Source organism: Centroberyx gerrardi, chromosome 6 (genome assembly GCF_048128805.1).
Source record: "Centroberyx gerrardi isolate f3 chromosome 6, fCenGer3.hap1.cur.20231027, whole genome shotgun sequence".
Classification (NCBI taxonomy): domain Eukaryota; kingdom Metazoa; phylum Chordata; class Actinopteri; order Beryciformes; family Berycidae; genus Centroberyx; species Centroberyx gerrardi.
The window spans coordinates 7,339,710-7,362,742 of record NC_136002.1 but is presented as its reverse complement, the minus strand read 5'-3'; the positions used below and the strand labels follow the sequence as shown (position 1 = coordinate 7,362,742).

The following is a 23,033-nucleotide window of genomic DNA, read 5'->3' as shown; positions in this document are numbered from 1 at the left end:
TCACTCCAGAGAAACTAGAGGCTTCAGCATAAAGGTACTGCTCCTTATTCAGGACTTTCGCAAACATACAGTTGATGTTTTCATGGCGATCGTCATTAAGGGCATTGAGTTGAGCGACCATTTGCATGGATGCTGCAAGAAATGCAATGGCAACATCTTAATAATCAAATAACCATAAGGCCACCTGATGGAGCTTCATTCAAGGTCAACATGCTTCATCATAGCTTCATCTTATGCCTTTCATCATAGTTTTGTTTCAACAACAAATCTAACTGTGAATTTACAATGTAAATCAAGAAAGTACTGGACACAAATGCAAATCCTTCAACACAAACAACTAGTCTATTCTGACTGTCTGTCAGAACACTGACATTCTGAATTCTCTGAACTCTGCTGCATTGTGTCCAGCTGCATTATGACTCACCAGATGAAGCTCAGACCCAGTAAACCTTGATGACAGATATGTCCCACTTCGTACATGGTTTATAAAATACACATGATTAAAAAACACATAACTGAATATTTGGAATTGTATTAAGACACCATATTTTTTATGCAGAAAACATCTATTTAATTGATAATTCCTATTGCACTTTCACTGTTTTAAGCCACAAGTTAGCTCACTCTAATCTTACTACTACCTACTACTATTACTACCATATATTACCTATTACTACTACCTACTATTATATCTGAGGAGGCACTTTAGGAAAATAAAAAGAAAAGTTATTCAGCTTTTCAGGTATAGAATTTCTTTTTTCCAGAACAACCTGTGCATCAACCCATGTAGTTAATAGAAACATGGGTAGCACTTTACAATGGCCTTTTTCCAGTGCACGAACCTTTAAGCACCGATAACATTAGTTTACTCCCCCCTAATTACGTTATTGTACCCTGTAATTATTTTTTAAGTATAAATTACGAAATTAGTTTTCGTAGTAATTATGAAAACAGTTACACCATAACTACCAAAATTGTTACCCCCTTAATTCCCGGAGTTCTTGTTTCGTTACCCTGTAACTACAGCATTGTTATTTTATTAGTACCCCATAATTACAAACTAGTTACACCGTAATTAGCGGGCTGTAAAATAAAGCGTTACCAAACACCACAGCAATGAGCGATGAGCAACAAATATATTGCAAAAATCAAAAAATCTTGAGGATTACCACCTTGGCTTACATACGTTTATCATATGAGGATCACAAAATAACAAAAGTGATTTTAACAAAGTAAATACAATATGTTTGGCATGGCTTTTCTGAAAGTTTGAGCAGAATCTCAAGGCTCAGCGGTGTACCATGGCATATGAGCGGAGAGCTTTTGGGATAGCTACAGTTAAACAACAACTATATAATCTCACTAATTAGTATTTGAAGACTGGAACTTCCTCCATGCTGTTTTTGTACCTATCTATTCCCCGCACACCCTCACTGGAGCAAGGTGCTGCTGTTGCTATGGAGTAATTAGGCATAAGGGACATCTCACTTCCTGACAAAGCGCGTCACATTCATAATCCTTCCCCGGACTCACGCCTAACCGTGACACATTTATTTAACACAGATCTAGAGGTTAAATTCCAGGAGGCTGTCAGGGTTAGGTACCCCCAAGGTTGTGTGTGTGTGTGTATGAGAAAGAGACATATGTAGATGTGATATTGACGCACAGACACAGGCGTTTGCTCATGTGCAGACACACACACGTGCACATATTCTCATACACACACACCCTGCCTGTGCTCGGCAGTGCAGTAGTTATTAAAGTCGTCATTAGTGATTCTTAGAGGGCTGCATGTCCTCACCTCTCTGCAGTTTGGAGAGGCTAATTATCTCAGTGAACGCCACACTCAAGGACACACACACACACACACACACACACACACACAAATCCCAAATGCTGAGTCAAACTCACACGGATATACCTACATTTACATTTAAATAAGACAAACACTGTGGTTGGGGATAGGCCGATTTGTGCATCTCAAAACCAGCCGCACGCACACACACATCCAGGCAGACATGCACACACACAAACACACACACTCAACATTAACAAAAAAAAAAAGTCACTTTCTTATGAGGCAAGAACTGGGCCAAAAGCTGTGGCTTGTTAGCATACGCTGTCATGATGAATTTCTCCATAGAGGAGACCAGGGGACTCCTTCCACAGATAGTACAGGAATTCTAAGCCCCATCAATGTGTCTGCGCTTTATTCTACCAAGCATCTTAACTTCATGCTTGTCACATTTGATGTTAATATGAGTGAAACCTCATTCTGTCAAAACCCGTTAGTTGATGTGATTATTATTCCGGAAAGAAAAAAACAACAACAACAACAACAACAACCAAAAAAAAGAAATTTCATCTAGTGTAGGAATATGTTGTTTATCTTTAGCTAACATAATGTAATGGGAGAATATAGTCTCCGTGTTTCAATTATGAATATGCGCTGCCAGGAACTGCACCATCTGTGCTTGTCTGCTTGAGTTACCAGACAAAGGAAAGTGACACCCACTCCCATCCCAGATGCAAACCACGATCAGGCTTTGCCGCATGTCAGCAGACTCTTGGAAGTCTAGCAAATGGACATTCGATCATGCGTTCGCACACAAATGCGTGCAAAGTTTTATCAAATGTAAAAGAATCCCTTCTATCTGTGATTGAGTGCATCTGCAATCACCACTATACTTCCTCTATAGCAGTGATTCTCAGCGTGGGGTCCGGGGACCACCAGGGGTCCTTGAGGGGGTTCTAGGGGGTCCTGAGCAAACTGATGAAGTGTTAAACTTCACCATTATTTAATTTACAAGAAGTTAACACCATTAGAGAATGTAGAAGAATGACTGTTTTGATCGTAGTTTCACTGTTATCTCTCTACCTGCAATACAGATAGTCATGGAATTCTGGACAAAATCATATCTGACAAAAAATATTGTCCAATTTGGGTCCGAAACACAAAATCTCATCAAATTGGAGTCCGAGGCCTTAATGTGGACTAAATTAGGGGTCCTTGATATGAAAAAGGTTGAGAATCACTGCTCTATATCACTTCCTCTATATCTATCCCTCCCTCTGAGTTCTCCATTGATCTGTGGTGTGATGGCCCGAGCTTTCATTAAATCCGTCAATGATGTGGGATCCATACTATCTGATGCGTAACCGTGGAGCACGTGTTGCCCCCGGGCGCCCTCAGATGTATGAGGGAGCAGGGGCGGGACGTGGAGCAAAAGATTGAACAGGATTACCACGCATTATAACGACCTTGTTGTGAGATTACAGCGCCCCCCGTGTGGCTGTGTGGTAGCGCCTCGGGGCGTCAGTCAGTGTGGATGTGGGATTCCCTTGCATATCGATGAGGTTCCCATCCCGTCCTGCGCGGTGCGTTCAATCCCATGGGCATAGTTAGGGTTGTTTATCTGCGTTCTAGCCTTACACAAGGAAATTGATGATTCCACCTCTCGGCTAATTCTTGACAAAGATTAATTGAGTCCTGTGCATTTGTGCTGGGTGTGGAGGTGTGTGTGTGTGTGAGAGAGAGAGAGAGGGGGGGGTGTTCAATAATGACAGTGTGTTTGAGTGGCTCTGTGTGTAGTCGTGTGTAGATGAATAATGAATGTAGATGAATATGAAGAAATAAGATGGGAACAATACTAACCTGGCATTAACATGCATCACCTGGCATTAGCATGCGCCTCGTTTCCAGATTGTGTCTAGATATGATTTAGCTGGATTACATTCACAGCTGGCATTAAAGTATGTCTCCTGTATACACAGTGAAATTGGATTTCTCTTGGCGTACACACCATCTCCTATTGTGATATTTGCATCCTTTAAAACTGACTATAATTACTGTAAACAAATCAGACTGCGGGAAATCTGCTGGACTGATTTATGGCACAAAACAAGTTTTTAACTTTGCAAGTACACAACTTTATTCCAGTTCCACTGTTCTAACTACATAGTTTCAACGTCATGTTAGCTTACCTCATTGGAATGCATATCGGCTGTTATCAAGGGCTGTGATTGGCCCCAAGGCACAAAACAGGAAGAGGGCACTGTTCCTTCAGCGCAAACAGAGCTAAAGCTTTCAGAGTTTCTGGCAATGGCAGATCGTGGAAGGAGTTAAAGGCTGATGGAAAAATTACTTCCAACATGTTGATTCTTAATTAAGGATTTTCATTTGGAGAAACACTAGCACTAACAATACCACTGATGTAAGATAGACGCTATCAATCGTCTCATGGTCTCATTTGTTTATGGTAATTATAACAAGGTATCACAATTAATTTGAAGATGATATATCGATGTTTAAAAATGCTGCACATAGCACCTTTAATGTGGCCAAATGTGTGTCTGACCACCTCTGGAGGTCGTTTGGGTAATTGGAACTTCAGTGCACCATGGCTGGATTTACACCTGGATTTGAGCATTTTTGCTCCATTTTATCTGATTCCATTCCAATCACCCAGGGCGCATTTTAATGCCAGGTGGAAAGGGGGGGGCCCTGTTTGATGTTGGGTGATGCAGCTTGTTGTAACCTCTTACACTTATCCAAATATCCAGCCCTGTGGCTCTAGTCTTTATCCACTTTGTTTAGTGGTGTTGTGATCATTCCTGCACCCCTGGGTCATTTAGCCCCCCGCTGTCTTTCTGTGTCACCCTGGCTCATTGTGGACCCCCCGCTCACAAACTGAGGCCTGTCACAGGGAAGGATGATGGCCGTGGGCTTAGCTTGGCACTGTGCCCGCTACATGGACACACACACACACACACACACACACACACACGCTGGCCCCAGAGAACCAGGCGTCTGTTTCAGCCAGATGTGAGCAGAGACACACACACACACACACACGCACACACGCACTCACAAACAGACATATTCACAATTATTGCATTCAGTCATATATCATACATTTGTGTGCATATACACAAACACACACACACACACACACACACACACACACACATCAACACAACAATCCCTCCATACAACCCCCAGAGGAGTGGAACATATGTTTGCTCCTCCGCCGTTGGGGAGTGTGGCGAAGCAGGGGGGTAATGTTTATGAGCGAGCGTCATTAATATGACAAAACAAGGCTGGCTGAGGGATTTACTGTGCACACTGGTGCTGCCACCGTCTGCCAGTGCTTCTCATCACCATCTTCTACTGCTGTTAGCATCACCGTTAACATCCCACCCGCAATAATGCAAATGGATTTATGACGGACGTCTGCATGTTGATTTGTGTATTCTGTGTGTATGTGCTGCATGTACGTGTGGCCATGTCTTTGTCCCTTTCTGCATCTGCATTGGTTGGTTGTGTTTGTGTGCTTCTGTTGATCTACTGTTTGTCTGTGTTTGTGCATGCATATGCATGTGTGCGCATATATTACAGTGCGTCTACGTTTACATGTAGAGGCTCAAAGACAAATGGTATGTGTGTGCATTTGTGACAGGGAGAGATAAGACAGTGTGGAAATCCATTCTGCCTGGACCTGGCCTCCCCACTGCCTCTCTCTGTTGTGCAGTCTCCATCTCCAGCCAACCATATGCTGGAGAATCGTTTACAGCTCACTTTAATAGGATAACTTCACTGCCATTACCATTCCCATCAACTAATCCTTTGAAGCAGTGGTGGACTGAAAATTTGACCCAGACTGACCCACAACAACTAATCCACAGATACTCCATCCACCGCCACACATACTGTATATGCAGTGATTTATTTCAAAATATAATAAAAAAAATACATTGCTTTTATCAGTAGTTGTTGACAAGGTTTCCATGCTCTCTGCTCATACATGTCATATCTTGGCAACTCAAGGATCATAGAAAATCCTGACTTTTCCTGTCATATTTACCCCCTTGTTTATATTGTTCATGAGCGATCCACTCGTAATTCTGATATTCCAACAACACCTGAAAGCATCACAGCTAGAATACCACACAACATATCAACATTATGCTGCTGCACGTTGACGTTAGCAGAAGTGACGCATGTTGCTCTCAGTTCTAGTACGACCCAATAAATTAATCAATTTGTGGCATTTGGTCACATCTGCCCCAAGGGACTGTTTTCACTTATTTTTTCAACCTCACTTCTGCATTTGTGGCCTGCTGCTTTTCCATGTTCACTTGCTAGATCGACTCAATTTAGTCACAATTTATGCACAGCACAATCAGCACAACCAAAGTAAAGGACTTATGATCTCCCTCCCCACACACACACTCACACCTCAATGGAGCCGGCGGCCCGGTCTACAGCAGAATTACCAAACAGCATGGGACTTCTTTATCTTTTCATACCTGTATTGCTAGACTCACCACCGGGAAAACTCTGCCTACCCCAGATGGCCAGTCTGCCCATGCTATAAACCACGTATATGTCTCCTCTCCGTTGTTCTTTTTAGTAAAGCAGTGGTTCTAAATTCAGGCCCTGGAGACCCAGAGCCCTGTTGATTTTCATTCTAGCCAGCTAATCAGGGATTGATTTAGACCCGGGACGCCAGGTGAATGCAATTAACTAGCTGGTAAGATAAAAAAGCAGCAAACCTCTGGGTCCCGAGGACTGGGATTAAGAACCACTGTAGTACAGCTTTAGTTTGGATTTATCCCTTTGAAGCTTAAAAAAGTATTATTCTGGCCCTTCCTCATCCATCACTGGTCGTCAGTCGATGAATTGAAGGATTGATTATGCAATCTGTTGCCTACTGGCCATTGGAGAGTATTGATGAAGATGTTTTAAAGTGATGAATGGCGGGGTTTTGTTTCATTACATGTGATTTAACATGAATTACCGTTGATAGATCACTTATGGAATGATTAATTGGGGAAGTTTAGTGGGCTTGGCAAACTGTACATAGATGGATAGGCTAAGATAGCTAAGGGCTTATTTTGCCATAGCAACACAATCAAAACAATCCATTGGGCCAGGTCAGAGAGTGTATTACACAAAGTACACATGTGACTCCTGGTAACCTAATTCATTCATCATTGGTATTGAATTCTACTCGCAGCTCAACTATCAGTTAAGAAGCTGCATGCTGTAATTAGATACCTTACTTCCTCCTACCATTGTGCCTTTGAGCTATAGGCACTCAGTCCAGAATGATCTCCAGGAACACTGACGGTTCCGCGTCTTAGCAGTGGGCCTACCTGTGTGTGTGTGTGTGTGTGTGTGTGTATCTGTGTGTGTGTGTGTGTGTGTGTGTGTGTGTGTGCGTGTTTGCGTGTGTGTGTGTGTGTGTGTGTGTGTGTGTGTGAGGAAAAATCAAAGCAGGAGACAAATTAAAATAATAAGCCAAATATAGACTGTGCTTAGCAGTGATTAGGCACAATGCAAAGTAGAATCACAAATACTCACATACCCACTTAGCTTTTCTAAAATCACTGTCAAGTATTGCGTTGAGTGGGTTATTGCGTTTTTTAAATGGCGGACACAAATCTAGCAATTTAGTTCTTGAAGAGCAGCTAAACAATGTGGTTGCTAAGCAACACTGATGCACCGGTATAAGTGATGATTTTGGATTAGTAATATTTGAATGAACTGTTATGCAGTCAAAAGTGTGTGTGTGTATTGGGTATTTCACAAGGTTTTTGACTGAAGACTGGTGCTATTGGTTTTATAACTGCCATTCTAAGGTGTTTTCACACCAAGTTAGTTTAGAGCAGAACCTGGAGCAGTTTGGATATGTGAAAACACAGCAATCACCCTCAAGTGTGGAACAAAACAATTAGACTAGAGACCTTGTTGAGAGGGAAGTTTCACGCTACATTTCCCAACCGACCCCGGAGGCTTCGTTTGGAGTGAGAATGTTATCCAACCATGACCCGACCCAACTGCAGGAAGCACTGTGCATTAGTTGGGTCGAATCATAATCAGATCACATTCCCTCCAAATTCCACTGATGCCCCTTGTTTGTTTACTCATGAAGAAATTTGTTTCCCGCACAAAATTTCTTCTCCAATGAAGGAAATGACTGCTCCCATGTGTCCCATGTTTGCTTAAAACTATTCTAACAACTATTCCCCAAAGCAAACGGACCATAGCTTTTGAAAATTACTCTATGCATATGATAGAATTTACTATGTCACCCACCATGCACTTCCCTCCTCTCTGTTGCCCCCTACTGTCTGCAGGGCGGTGGTGCACATCCAGGTCAACGATGTGAATGAGTTTGCCCCGGTGTTCCGGGAGCCCCAGTACCGCGCTGCAGTGACGGAGGGGAAGATCTATGACAGCATCCTGCAAGTGGAGGCCACCGACCAGGACTGCTCGCCACAGTACAGCCAGATCTGTAACTACCAGATCACCACCACCAACACACCCTTCGCTATAGACCGCAACGGTGAGTAGCAAAGGGGAACAATATTTTGGGTGTGTGCTAATAGGATACACTGTTCAGAGGAAATACTACATATGGATGTAGGGATTTTGTGATTTAAACCAGGGGCGTCAGTTCACTAAACCCTAAGGTATGGTCCAATATATCATGTGGCACCAAAAACCTGCTCATATCACCTATATTTCAAGGAAAATTCCACCCTCAGATAACTACACCTAGATATAATCAATCTGTGATGTTCTATGCATTCCAGGAGGTATTTTGTGATGAAGTTATTGATGAGATATTATTATTATTTGGACAGTGTAATAATTAAGTGCACCTAGGTCACCAAATGCCTTAGGTCCTGCATGCTACCCTGATGTGACCTTTTTTTATATAACAGTATATGGCTTCCAAATTAATTTCTGGTATGGTAGGTGAAGGTATGGTGAGTGCCACCCATGATTTAAACGCACAGTGAGTTCGCACCCACAGGGTGAACACACACACACACACAGACACAGACACACAGACAAATACCAGCATATGCTCTGGTAGGGAAAGTAAATACTCCGACAGATGTCTTTCCCCAGGGTAAAACATGTTCTTTGCTCTTTCCAAGGACAAAGTCAAGCTTTGCCCAAAGAACCATCAGTCTCCACAAATCAGATCACAGAAGTCTGTGAACACACAAACATCAATACACACACACACACACACACACACACTGATCTGATCAGAGTTCAGGTTTCTTCTCTACCTCCATCTCCTCTACTGACCTTTCTCTCCTTCCTCAGTCTGATCCATCATTTGAGACTGAGCTCTGGTTTCACCGCCTGCCATAAACCTTCAAACAGGAAAGCTCTTATCCTCATATCTTATATTTCCATTACCGTTATTACATTTGCGGCTCTAAATATTTCATATGTCTTCGGTTTTGCACTATTTTTTCATTTAAGCACACACCGGCCAGGTATCGCAAAAAGTCAAGTAGGATTAAACGTGTTCCTGGAGGGCACACTTTCACTCCAGACTTCAAACTTCTTCAATCTTCTTAACCACCAGCTAGACGGGGCTAGCCCAGTACAACTGACAAACTTGTGCCTCTTATAAAACACTGAAAAAATTCCCTTACATCTCGTTTCTGTTTTGGAGACACGGGGGCAAGGAACATTATTTTCCAGACTTTTCTTATTGCCGAGTGCTAGTGCTGCAATAAAAGGGCTGACTGGATGGGGTTAGGGCCAAACTGTAGTAATGATACAGGGGGGCCTAGCCTGAGTGCTCCCCCTCTCTCTCTCCATGTGAAGGGGGCTCGCTTGGCCATTGACCGCCGAGGGAAGGCGTTGAGAGCTCTTAAACTCGAGAGCACCTGAGGGAGCGAGGAAGACGATGTGGGGAGGAAAGGAGGGAGGGAGGGAGGGCTGTGGAGAGTGAGAGAAAGCACAAAGAGAAAGGATCAGAGAGAGAAGCGGATAGAAAACGCAGAGATGTAGCGGGGATAAACAAACAAAGATGGCTTTGAGCAGTCTCAGGCAAGAAATGCTGAATGGTAAAAAATCGGATCGTAATTATAATGGGATGATAGAGGGAATTCACAAAGACAGATGCAGATGCAGAGATGGCCCGCTTGTGTGTGTGTGTGTGTGTGTGTGTGTGTGTGTGTGCGTGTGTGTGATAGAGAGGGAAATAGAGAGAGAGAGAGATGGAGGGTAAAGCAGTCATTTACTAGCTGGCCACCCTTGCCAGCAGTCACAGCACGCACAGCCTGCTGACACGGATAAGTTGATGTAGTAATTGAAGGAGGGGGAATAGGAACCTCCGTCATGCAGAAAGGTGTGTGTGTGTGTGTGTGTGTGTGAGAGAGAGAGAGAGAGAGAGAAGGAGAGAGAGAGAGAGAGAGAATGCCACAACCTGCAAAACACTGTGACAATGATGTGCATTGAGAGGGAAGAGGAAGGTGGGAGATGGAGGGAGCGAGGAGGGAAGGAATTCTAAACAACCTGAGGGGGGGGGATGGGTGATGAGGCTGAGGAAAGCGAACAATGGCGTCCTCATATGAATTACATCTAATCCTCCCGCTCACAGACTTGTATTCAAATAAAGCACATTATCAGCATTCCGCTCCCTCTGCACATGCCTCCCCAGATACACTGGCCTCGAGAAGCGTCCGATCCATAACACCCGGCGGCGTAACTGATTCCCACTCTGTTTCAACTCTCAGCCCTTAACAGGCAATAGTCTCTGCTTTCGCTGCTCTTTATGCTCTCCCAGCACTCCCACACATTCTGCAGCCGCCACCCCCCCACCACCACCACCACCACCACCACCACCCACCCCCACTGCACAGTATTGTCATCCATCTGTAGTCACAGACTCATCAAATATTAACAGACGCATTAGGACTACAAGAGCTCCCTTCATGCACTCTGCTCAGCATGAGAAAAGATGTCGGTTTGGTAAATGGGTCGCGGTTACCAACGGCGCAGGAGGCTCTTAGTCACTGGATGTCGTGTGGATGCTGAGTATACCGTGGGGAAAATTGTTTTTATTATTGAAAAATCATTGCTGCATTTAATTTGAGACACTAGTATTTACTGTAAAAAAAAACGAGACCCTCTCTGAGAATATTGGCAGCCTCTACCAGCCTCTACACCGCATTTTAGATTGCTCGCCACCAGGAAAATCTGCTGGATTGCTTTATGACACGAAGGGAGATTGCTTTACAGCACAGAACAGGAAGAGGGCGCTGTTCTTTCAGCACAAACAGAGCTAAAGCGATAAGAGTTTCTCACAATGGATGCTGGAACAATTGCATAGCCGATGGAAAAATCACTTCCAACATGTTTATCCTTTTCAGCAAAGCGAGAGATAGAGGCTAGCAATAATCTCAACCATGGTCTCATTTGTTTACGGTAATTATACCAACGTCATGTAGTATCACAATTAATTTGACAATGATATATTAATGTTTAAAAATGCTACACATAGCATCTTTAAGCGATTGCAAGCAATACACACGTCACAAGTCAATGCCTTCACTCTCTCTTTCTGCCATTTTTCCTGTCACTCTCCACTGTGTACTATGTAATAAATCAAAAATGCATTGAATACAACAATACAGATACAGGCATACACACAAGGCAATGCAAAGAGGAATGCCACCGAATTTACTGACTCACAAGGCAGTCCAAATTGTACTGTTAACATTCATTACTGACCCTTATAGTCAGAAAAGGAGGAGTGTCATGCCAGTGACTTATTGTCGTCACACCGTACAGCTCCATTAAGAATGAAATTTGAAAGTTACTGTAAGAGCAGCTAGAGCAGCTGGAGATATGGAAACATATCTGTTTCACATGGTTATGACTACTATAAAATGAAACTCATTTAGCTGTAAAAGCTCATACAACCCTTTTATGAGTCCATGAAGTAAGTCTCCCAATCACTGAGAATTGAGCAGCTCCAGAATGTGTTTCTTGAGGACATCGCTGAGATTTGACTTTCTGGTTTCTAGCTTTTATCACAAATGCTAATTGAAGTGTTTTATAGCTAAATTGAAGGGTATTTTCTTTGTAGAAAACAAATACCAATTTTATTGGAAATGCATTTCATTACAGTATACTGTACATTTGGAAAAGCCCTGTATTTTTTGTAGAACAGTAGTTAAATTGCTTTAACATCAAAAACAGTGGGATTCAAGATTCATACTTTGCCATGCCAGCAGCTGTAGGCTGGAAATGTTTCATCTCATCACTCACAACAATAAAATTATTGAGTCTAAAAATGCTAAAATGATGTTTCTTAAAACAAGCAAAAACATCTGTCAATGGGATGAGATAACTTGAACTGAAGAATTGTCTTGAACCAAGTGCCTTTTTCCTGATATTAACAAAGTGATCCGCCTTATTCTGCCTTGCTGACACTTTCTAGGAAATTCCTGAAACTCACTGAAAGTCAGACTGCATTGGACACCAGTAACAAGCGTCCCACCCCCACTGAATTGAGATGCCATAGATTTTCCCTATTTGCCCAAATAAAATTTTGGTGTCAGGTATGGCCAAATCTTCTTGGCAATGACAAATTGAAACTGAAACACAGCAAAATACAAAACTATTACCTAAACCGCAGCCAGCGAGCGCTGAATTCACCAACGACGGCTGAACCTGTTCACCACCTCCACCCCCACCACCCACTGAGAAGAAGATATTTAGGTTACTGGTGTCATGGGAGGTGATTTCTGAGTATTGAAGTCAGTGGAAATATTCACCTCTTACTGCCAATTGGGACCGCCAACGTGCAAAATTGCCCGGTGGAGCTTTAAGGCGGTCATTTTTGCAGTGTATGAGAGACGCATCGATCAATAGGGCACTGGCTTTAGTCTACAGCACATAAAAGGACTTTAAAGACTAGATGGGGTTGAGTTTGACCTTGTGCCACCCTCCCCCCCCCGCCAGGTAACATCCGGAACACGGAGAAGCTGAGCTACGACCGGCAGCAGCAGTATGAGATCCAGGTGACGGCCTGGGACTGCGGCCAGAAGAGAGCCTTACACAGCGTTCCTGTCCGCATTGACGTCAAGCCTGTCTGCAAGCCCGGCTGGCAAGGTGGGGCTTCAGTATGTGCACGTGTGTGTGTGTGTGTGTGTGTGTGTGTGTGTGTGTGTCAGTGCAGGGACAGAGGGCGGGGTAAGGTCTGGCTGCATAGTGTTTATGCACACAGAAACGCAGGTGTGATTATTTGTTTGTGATTACTTGTGTGTGTGTGTGTGTGTGTGTGTGTGTGTGTGTCAGTGTGCAAGCCCGGCTGGCAAGGTGGGGCTTCACCATGTGTGCATGTGTGTGATTGTGTTATTGTGTGTGTGTGTGTGTGTGTGTGTCAATGTGCAGGGACGGAGGGTGAAGTAAGAGCTGGCTGCGTTTCGTTTACGCACACAGAAATGCAGATCTGATCATTTGAATGCAATTACTTGAGTGTGTGTGTGTGTGTGTGTGTGTGTGTGTGTGTGTGTGTGGGTGTCTGTATATCCCAGCTCACCTCTGAATGCAAGGTACATCTCATCCAGACTTGCTTAAGTGTGCATCCTTCATTTTTCTCCATTTGTGCTTATCATACTGTCTGGGCGCCTCTCTCTCCCTCTCTCTCTCTCTCTCTCTCTCTCTCTCCCTCTCTCCCTCTCTCTCCCTCTCCCTCTCTCTCTCTCTCCCTCTCTCCCTCTCTCTCTCTCTCTCTCTCTCTCTCTCTCTCTCTCTCTCTCTCTCTCTCTCTCCCTCCCTGAGGAATTGGCCTGTCAAGTTTAGCTGGTGTGATCAACAGCACTTTACTAAGAACACCATGGCACAGCCAACATGGCTCTTAGCACATCAGAAAGCAGTCAAGGCAGCCTTAACAAGGCCCAGAGTAATGCAACAAAGACAAGTGTCTGCAGCGAGCGCTGCAACAACAGCACAAACACCACTCAAGATAACCACAGATGCAATTTACACTTGTCAGACAGGACAGCAGCACACGTGTTGAAAGATGAACGCACGCAGTGTTGGAGTCACATGTAGCCATGTGAATTCTGCATCGCCGTTTGTCATCAACAAAGTGATCCATGTCTGGGATTTCTTTGGCATCCAGCCATGTATGGTCCCACAGGACATGATGTTATTGGGCTGCTGATAAACAGCGGTAAATGAGGACCCTGGCAGCCGCACAGTGACGGCCACTAAACCCTGCAGGGTGCACACTGCAAAAAATATCCATCATATGTTGTTTGGCTCATATTCAGTCTTAAATTGATTCATTTCAAACAAGTGAAACATTTTGCCAATGGAGTGACATAATTCCACTTCAGGAATGTTCAAGTGTCAGTATCTTGAAACAAGGCAGAAGAAGGCAAATCATGCCATTTGCGTCAAGAAAATGACACTAAATTCAAGAAAATTCTTGAAACAAGCTGATTTGCATTGGAAACAACTGAAAACATCTCACTCTTCTGTTCATTCATCAGCAAGGATGATGGCAAGTGGAATCACAGACAAGCACACACACATAGACACACACACACACATACACTCTTAATCCAACATTTTTGCTCATTAAAAAAAACAACCCATAAACAAACTTTTCACCTAAAAATGCACATATGCTACAAAACCAGATGAACATACTGGCACTGTGGGCATATGTACAAGTTCAACACGCATGCACACACACACACACACACACACACACACACGCACACACACAGACTGCAGCCAGGGCTGTTGTGGGTGTACACAGTGACATTAACACTCTCCCTAGGCTCTCCGCTAATCCTGTCTTTGAAGCCTGTTTGCACTTTTTTTTTGTGTGTATTTTGCAAATGAGGATTTTCAACACACGATTATGGCAAGAAGCTACCCCCCCCCCCCCCCCCCCCCACACACACACACACACACACACATGCCCTCTCCCTCGATGAAAGGACAGTGGTCCCTAAGAGCGTTGTCGGGAAGCAGGAATGAAGGGAGGGATGGAGGGGAGAAGTAAATGCCATGGCCACAGATCAGGGGATGTTTAATAGGGCTAGGGCTTGGTGTTTTGGAGGCATGCTACTGTAGGAATGTCAAAGGCTTGCACACACACACACACACACCGATACACACTCAGACACATGCACACACACACAGACGACATGTTCTCCTCCAGTAAAAACCGACGATCTGTCTGATCAAATTAGTCATGGGCTCTGGCGCTGGATGTCCGGGCTCAGCTGTGTGTCTCCCTTGACCAATCACATGTCCTCACTGGCCTTGTGGAGACGCCTTGATCAACAGACCGCTGTCTACACACACACACACTCAAACACACGCACACACACACACTTGCAAACATTTTGATCTGACACATCATCACCTTCAGCTTTCTCTTTTGAATCTCACTAACAACTTCACTATAATATTCCTATGATATTCCTATAGGGACTTTGATATTCCTCTGTGGTACTCAACAGTGAGTTTAGAGTAGCCTTTTCAAAGCTGATGGTATTTTTTTTATCTCCGATTGCATCACGTTAATATTCCTACAACGTTCTTATGAGGATTTATAGTGTGTCAGTGGTAATCAATAGTGAATTTATAGTGACCTTATCATACTTTATGGTATTTTTTTTAATCTCCCATGGTATCACTGTAATATTCCTATATTGATATTTGTATACTATCCATCTAACATTTATTATGGGATTACAGTTATTTCTCATAGGGCTCCCTACACTCGTTCCTTTTGCATATCTGTGTTGCTGGTTGTCTATGGAATCCTTTAATTAGCCCTGAATTAGTTCTAATATGACATTTTATTCAGATTACACATGATGAGTATGCATGAATATTATTATTATTGTTGTTATTATTATTATTGTTCTCCCGGGAGAGTTTTAGTCCTCCATGGTATAAATACTGCTTTTTCCACCCTGTCAAGAATAAACTTGTCAGGGAAATACTACTTGTACATTTATGGATTTTTTGGGAATAAAAATGACTAATTTGAAGATATTTCAATACTGGTGTAAAATATCAGCTATCACCTGCTTCAAACCAAAAATATCAGTATCGGCCTTCAAACACCTATAAATGGAACCGCCTCCCTGTTAATATACAGTATGTCTCATATTTTGAATACGAGAGAGCTATGTCATCAAACTTCGGTCCTCTGAACATTTCATTGGTTGTAAAGACGTTTACTGATGTTCTACTGTTATAGTCTTAGAAATGGCCCAAAAGATGAAAACTACAGCACGGCCTTGGGATGAGCCGACAACAACAAACTATATTTTCACAAAGTTTTGCGCTGCTAGTCCAAAACAATTTAAAACTTTTCAAACTATTATAGCCTCCCTCCTATCTTCTCTTTTCATCTCCCTCCCTCCCACTGACCACACACAATGCTCGGACATTCGCATGAACACACACACACACGCACAGACACGCACGCACACACACACACAACTGGAATGGGTGTTTGGACAGAGGAGGAGATAAGAGAGTGAGAGAGAGAGAGAGAGAGAGTGAGCGGGACACTTCAGAGCCACTTCTGTTCATTCCATGGGATTGGTATCTCTGGATTGCATCTATCTTTCATCTTTAATCTGGTTTAATGCTGTTTGTTTCTAACACCTTACTAGACATGTTGACAGACAGTTATATATGTGCAACCCTGCAGCCTGCAAACCTGGGGCTGTGCATGATAGTGAAAAAAAAACAAAAAACAAACTTGGAAAACAAAAGGTACATGTTTTTGCGATAGGCTACTCTGTTCCCCTATAGATAGAGTGCTAATGTGGAAATAGCCATGCAAGACCAACTTTAAAGGGGCATTAAGTAATCTATGAGCTTTACTGGCCTCTATTGGCAACAAGTAGGAATTGCAACAACATCGATACAGCGTATCTCCTCCTACTCAAGTCTCTGACAGCCTCTCCACTCTCAACCCTTCCCTACGGTGGCCTGAAACTGAAACAATTGAAACAATAAAATCACATTTTCACAATAGAGAAGATTAAGCTAGCTAATTAGAACAAAGATCCAACAGAAATGTCTAGCGAAGAGGAAATATATCACCATGCTATATACTGGAATAATAATACTGATTTGTTGGATTGAGAACAAGGCTTTTTAGCCTCATAGCTGAAATTGAGATGCTGGTCTGTAGCTCATAGCACCGTCCTCCTTTGCTGAGCAGTTGAAAATGTGTGCAGGTGTGTGAAGGAGGTTGGGAGTGGCTTTTGGGAGTGTAGTTTCTGTTCCAAAACAGATGCTGCATTCACGTGCTGGTAGGAAGTTCTGACATCTGGGACTTGAGAGTTGGCTGCCAAACTATGTTGCATTCACATGCTATTATGTTGGAAAATCAAATCTGGAAGATAAATGATGAACAAACATGGACATCTTGCAGATTAACAAGCTAATTTATCAAACTTCATTGAAACAGATGTTCGTTATGGTCGGTCTTTATTACAAACATGTAATAAAGGTGCATGTATAGAGGTGTTTTCTTACCATTGACAGACACAAAAATAGATTTTCCACAATGTTGGAAAAGTCAAAGGTTATCATTGTGGCAAAATTTTCTCTGACTCTCCAACTTCGTCATCTAACTTTGAATGACGTTCATGTCAAATTTCCAAGTGAGAAATGAGTTTTTCCGATTTACCCCATAGCACGCGGATGCAAGGAGAGTACGGGCCGCGAAGTGAGTTTTGAAATCCAGAAATCCCAGCAGCTGGCCAAGTAATTGTTGAGTCATCTGTATTGATCAACAACCATGTCTACCCCTCCAGATATATTATGGTCATTTTGTGTTATGGGGCAGTAAAAGTCTTACTTATTGACCCTTTAAGCCTGACTGTGCTACTCTCTCATAAAGTGCCACGTCTGCTTCTGTCATGCATATCCCTATGTCTATGTGACAGGTGGTCACACACACACACACACACACACACACACACACACAGAAGCACACATGCGCAAACACACATTCACAAACACATTTGCATCAACATGCACAGCTCAGCACCTAAGCCTTGACTGACAGATTGTCACATTGATGAAAAAATAATCTGCATATTCATATCCACCCTTTCTGTTATGATGTGGCTCTGAGCTGTGTGTGTGCATATGTCTGCATGCTTGTGTATTTGTGTGTGTGTGTGTGTGTGTGTGTGTGTGTGTGTGTGCACAAACATGGCATGCCATTGTGGATGCTGTTTTACTCCTAATCAGCCCCAATTAAAACTGACCCCATGGGTGTTGTCAGTCAACGCAGTTCATATGAATGTTTAACCTCACACTGCTACAGTTTGAATTTCTATACTTTAATACTGGGTGCCCCACCCAAACTATAAAGTGGGGAAAACTCTTGGATAAATTACTGCCTTTGAATGAAGAATTAATTAACAAAAAACATCATTGAACAATTAAATTAATACATAAAATCATTTTTGGTGTTTGTGTCGCCCCATGTTGGTTGATTGTAAAAACGATGCATGCCAAGTCTCCCCTCTGGCCAATCACTAAATAAATGAAAAAGCCTTGGGGGAGAAAACTGTTTTCAAGAAACTCAAAATGATGGAAAATCCAACATTGATGGTCCTGGAGATAAATTTATGGAGCAGGGCTAGCTGGATATGTGCACCCAATTTCATATAATTGGAACCTGCGGTGTAGGAGATACGACTGGTTATTAAAAATATGTGTATCACGCTTGTTGACTAGTTTGGAAATGACAGGAGATTCTTGTGACCAATATTTGGGTTTTTGAAGACCGATACTGATACCGATAGTCTTGGATTGAAGCTGCTGATGGAGAATATTTTGTGCCAATATTCAATATCTTCAACTATGACCATTTTCATGACAATATTCATGAAAATATAATAGAATAAAACACAAATATTCAGTGTTTCCCCCAGGATTTTCTGCTTTTCAGGGTGGAAAAGCCTCTGAAACGGCATTCAGATCATCATGAATCTAAAACTCTCCATTAAAAGTCATACTAATGAAATTCTGTTAGATGGATTAGCAGCTCCTTCAGGCAGAGTGAGGCAGGTTTCACTGCAGCTTTTACAGACTGAAGCTGCTGAGTAAACAAGGGAAGGAACCTCCATCATATCAGAGGTGGAGGAAGAGTTTGAGAGTGGGCTGTTCATGGTAGAAGTTAGTGGAACGTTAAGAGCCAAGCTCAGGTGGAGCATCAGAAGTCAGCTGAAGCTCCCAGGCGTTTTCTCTCTTTGAGGAAGAGAGCTGCATTGTCTGGCTGACTATCCAGAAAACTATCCAGCAAACCACTTAGCCAACAAGCCACTCAGATTGGTGTGTGTGTGTGTGTGTGTGTGTGTGTGTGTGTGTTTGTGTGTGTGTGTTCCCGGCAGCCAATGGGCCTGATCTCCGATAAGAGCGGGAAGAGGATGAATTAAAGAAGGGGAAAATAAAAATAAATGGCTCGGCACTTCCCTTTCCTATTTCCTCTAACCTCCTCCTCATCCTCCTCTTCCTCCTCCTCCTCCTCTTCTCTCGCTCCGTCTCTAATCTCAGACTGAGGCTGCCTGCCTGCTGCCTTAGCGCCTTTCTTCCCTTTTTCTGGTATTAGTTTGTTTTCCTGCATTTCTTTCTTACTTTTTTTCTTTCATTCCTTTTGTCTGTCTGTCTGTTTGTGTGCTTCTTTATTTCTTTGGATAGGTTTCGCTCATGCTTTCTTTCTTCCTTCCTGTGTTTGACTTTCTTTCTTTCCTCCTTCCTTTTTCTCATTGTTTGTCTGTTTCTTTGTTCGTGTTTCTTTCTTTCTTTCTGTCTGCATTTTTTTTTGCCTTGCTTCCTTCCTTCCATTTTGTCTCTTTCTTACTTCTCATTCTTTCAGTCTGTCTTTCTTTGTTGCTTGCTTTCTCCCTTTCTCTTCTCTCACTTCCTTCCTTCCTTCCCATCTTTCCTTTCATTGTCCTCTTGTTGCTCTCAGTCTCTCTCTCTCCATCATCTCCTCCTCTCTCATCCAGTAGTGTGATGTGGGACTCCAGTACGAATCACAGCCACCAGGCTCTCTTCTGCTCTTCTTCCCTTTCCGCTTTTATCGCATCCCCCCCAATACACACACACACACACACACTGTGATGTCCATGTCCTCCCAGTGCGAGGACTGCAGACAGCAGAGTCAGGGGGGGGGGGGGTTAACCTGAACCCCCCCCAACCCCCTCTACCCACCTCTCCCCACCTTCAAGAAGGATGGATGGATGGATGTTGGGGGGGGTGAACAGATAGAGGGGTGCCTGACACCCTGGGTTCACCCTATTCTGTCAGAGGAGAGCAATGGCTGGATAACAAGACAAGACTGTGTGTGTGTGTGTGTGTGCGTGCGTACGTGTGTGTGTGTGCGCGCGCGCCTGTGTGCATGCTGAGGAGTGAGGTATAGGAGAGACGGAAGGAGACAGATAAGAAATATGTCCACACACACACCTGCACACTTAGATACACTTGTTCTCTTGTAGAAATAGAGATGCACACACACACACACACACACACACATGCAGACACAGAAACGCACACACAAAGACAAAAACACACATAGACACAAACACACGGATGCACACACACACAAACGTGTGCATGAATCCAAACACACGCACACACATACACACAGATTAAGATACACACACATGCATACACATAAACATAGACACACAAACACACATGCACATGCACACAAATACACAGATGCACACACACAAACACACACAGATACACACACACCTATCTGAGAGTGATTACACTGCCTCAGCCCTATATTGAAGCTTTCTCTCTCTCTCTCTCTCTCTCTCTCTCTCTCCCTCTTTCTCTCTGCTTGTTGAGATTGGAGTTTCCTCTGTAGTGCCACTCCAGTGTCAAGGTGACACTGATAGACCATGATTACTGAGAGAGAGAGAGAGAGAGAGAGCGAGAGAGAGAGAACAAAACCGGAGGGGGCGACTGACTGAACAAGAAAGACAGCATTAAGAAAGAGAAGGTGGAGAGTCTCAGTCAGACGGTGTGGTTGGACACAAACACTCCTGACCTGACACTCCTTGTTATTAAACCGTTTCGGCGGCTCCACTTCAGAACACTCCAAAAAACACCCGGGATTGAATTGTCATTTTCGCTCAAATCCTCAAAAAGGGGGCAAGAGAAATTGGAGTTACACTTGACTTGAAGTGGCGGGTCCTCGAGGAGGTTTCCCCCCAGCAAAATGATCCCCAATTAGAGAATGTATAAGAATGACTATTGTAATCATGTTTCACTCTCATGAGCTGAAAACCCTTGATGTAGACAGTTACTAAATCAACAGCAATGAAAATCCTCCCTTACCTGTGGGACAAATCTTATCAAATGCTGCTCCATGATCCCTAATGTGTGGCCTCTTGACATGAAAACGCTTGAAAACCCCCTCTAGCGCAGTAAAGAAATAAGAAATAGAGTTATAGCATAGTTTCACCCTAGATAACCCAACCTGCTGGATGTGACCTTGCGCGGAATCATACCTCAAAGACTGAAACACTCCCATCACCGCCATCTTTTGTCTGAGGGCAGGAACATTCCATTCACATCCATTTTCTCTCTTCTTTTAACTTTTTGTCTCCTTTTCACTTTTTTTTTCTCCCTCTCTCCAGTCTAGGCCTCCAGCTTTAGAAGCACTAGATTTTTTTTTTTTTTCTGCCGCTAGCCTTGTACTACCACAGAACTACTAAGAGCTCTCCATGCACTCGAGAACAAAAAAAAAAACATAAAATGGAGAATCTCTTGTACGGCGCACAAAGACCACGCATGAAAGCATTAAAATGGAATGCTTTTGGGGGCATTGTGGGGAAAGAGAGAGAGAGAGGAGATCGGACGGACGGACGGACGGACGGACAGACAAGGAGAGGAGGAATCGGAGAGATGCCGCTCTCTAAAGTGGAGCGAGATGGAGGGAGAGTGGCTGGGAGGACGGAGGTGGAGAGGAAAGGAAAGGAGCGGGAAGGAGAGGAAGAGGAGTAGAGTGCTCTTTTAAATGGAAATTGGCTCTCCCACTGATGGCTGGGACGAGTAATGACGACCCCCTGACTACTCGAACGTGGTGTCAGCATTTTTTACATGCGCGCGCTCGCACACACACACACACACACACACACACACACACACACACACACACACACACACACACACAAGAGTACTCACATAACCACTGTCCTACACATTCACACATATACCTACACATTTAAAAGCATGCAACTTACTGCAGGCGCACACGCACATACACACACACACACACACACACACATTTGCAGTTCAGGGACAGGGAACAGCGTGAAAGTGTGATGATGCATCATTTTCTTAAGCACCACTATCCATCTTTCCCCCCTCACCATCTCTCACTCTCTTTCCTTCATCCCCGTGCATTTGAAGGGAAGGGAGATGTTGGAAACTTTCATCAGTGCTGCATGTCTGTGTGTGTGTGTGTGGTGTGTGTGGGTGGGGGGACGGGTGGGGGGACTGGTGGGGGGGGGGGGGATGCCTATGTATCGATATCACACCTATATTTGCTGTTGAGCCTCTAGTTCCCTACACACACATACTCACACATATACCAGGGAGCAGGAATGCAAAAATCAGGTAAACAAAAATATAGTAGGGTGTCACTGGAAATAAATGGGAGTTGTGTGTCCATAAAAATTCAGAAATTCTGTAAGAACCTGAAAAATGACATCTCTGTCCTATACACATACACCCACTCACACACACACACAACCCTGGCGGTACACACCCCTGATGCGCATGCATTATACCCTGACAGTCTCCTAGTATTTGTCCCCTGGCATGCGTGTGTTTAGGTGTGTGTATGTGTGTGTATGTGTCTCTGTGTGACAGAGATGTAACTTTTCAGGGTTTTTACAGAATTTCAATGATTTTTTCAGTTGGTGAGTGGTCATTGCTATGGTCATCAAATAGTGTATAAATCAGAGTCGATTCCAACTCTGATTTATATTGTGGGAGTCACTGGACTCAACTCCTCGACTCCTATAGATTAAACCAAAGGAAGCTACATTTGAGATTGCTGTGTATGCAGCACCTAAAAAGTTAAGCCGTGGAAACTCTTTCGTGAGGGAATGGCCTAAAGCCAATTCACACAAATTAAGAAATCTGAATAATTTTGCAAGAGCAATTATAATTTTGCACC

At 43.4% G+C, this 23,033-nt stretch overlaps 1 protein-coding gene across 1 annotated transcript in view; it reads left to right on the top strand.

Moving 5' to 3' along the window:
• Positions 1 to 23,033, top strand: part of LOC139910040 (calsyntenin-2-like) — a 208,387-nt gene that overhangs the window by 127,557 nt on the left and 57,797 nt on the right. Inside the window, exons 4-5 of the mRNA XM_078284020.1 lie at positions 8,143 to 8,351; positions 12,788 to 12,937. Of these exons, the coding sequence (XP_078140146.1) occupies positions 8,143 to 8,351; positions 12,788 to 12,937 (359 nt within the window). The remainder of the gene's footprint in view (positions 1 to 8,142; positions 8,352 to 12,787; positions 12,938 to 23,033) is intronic.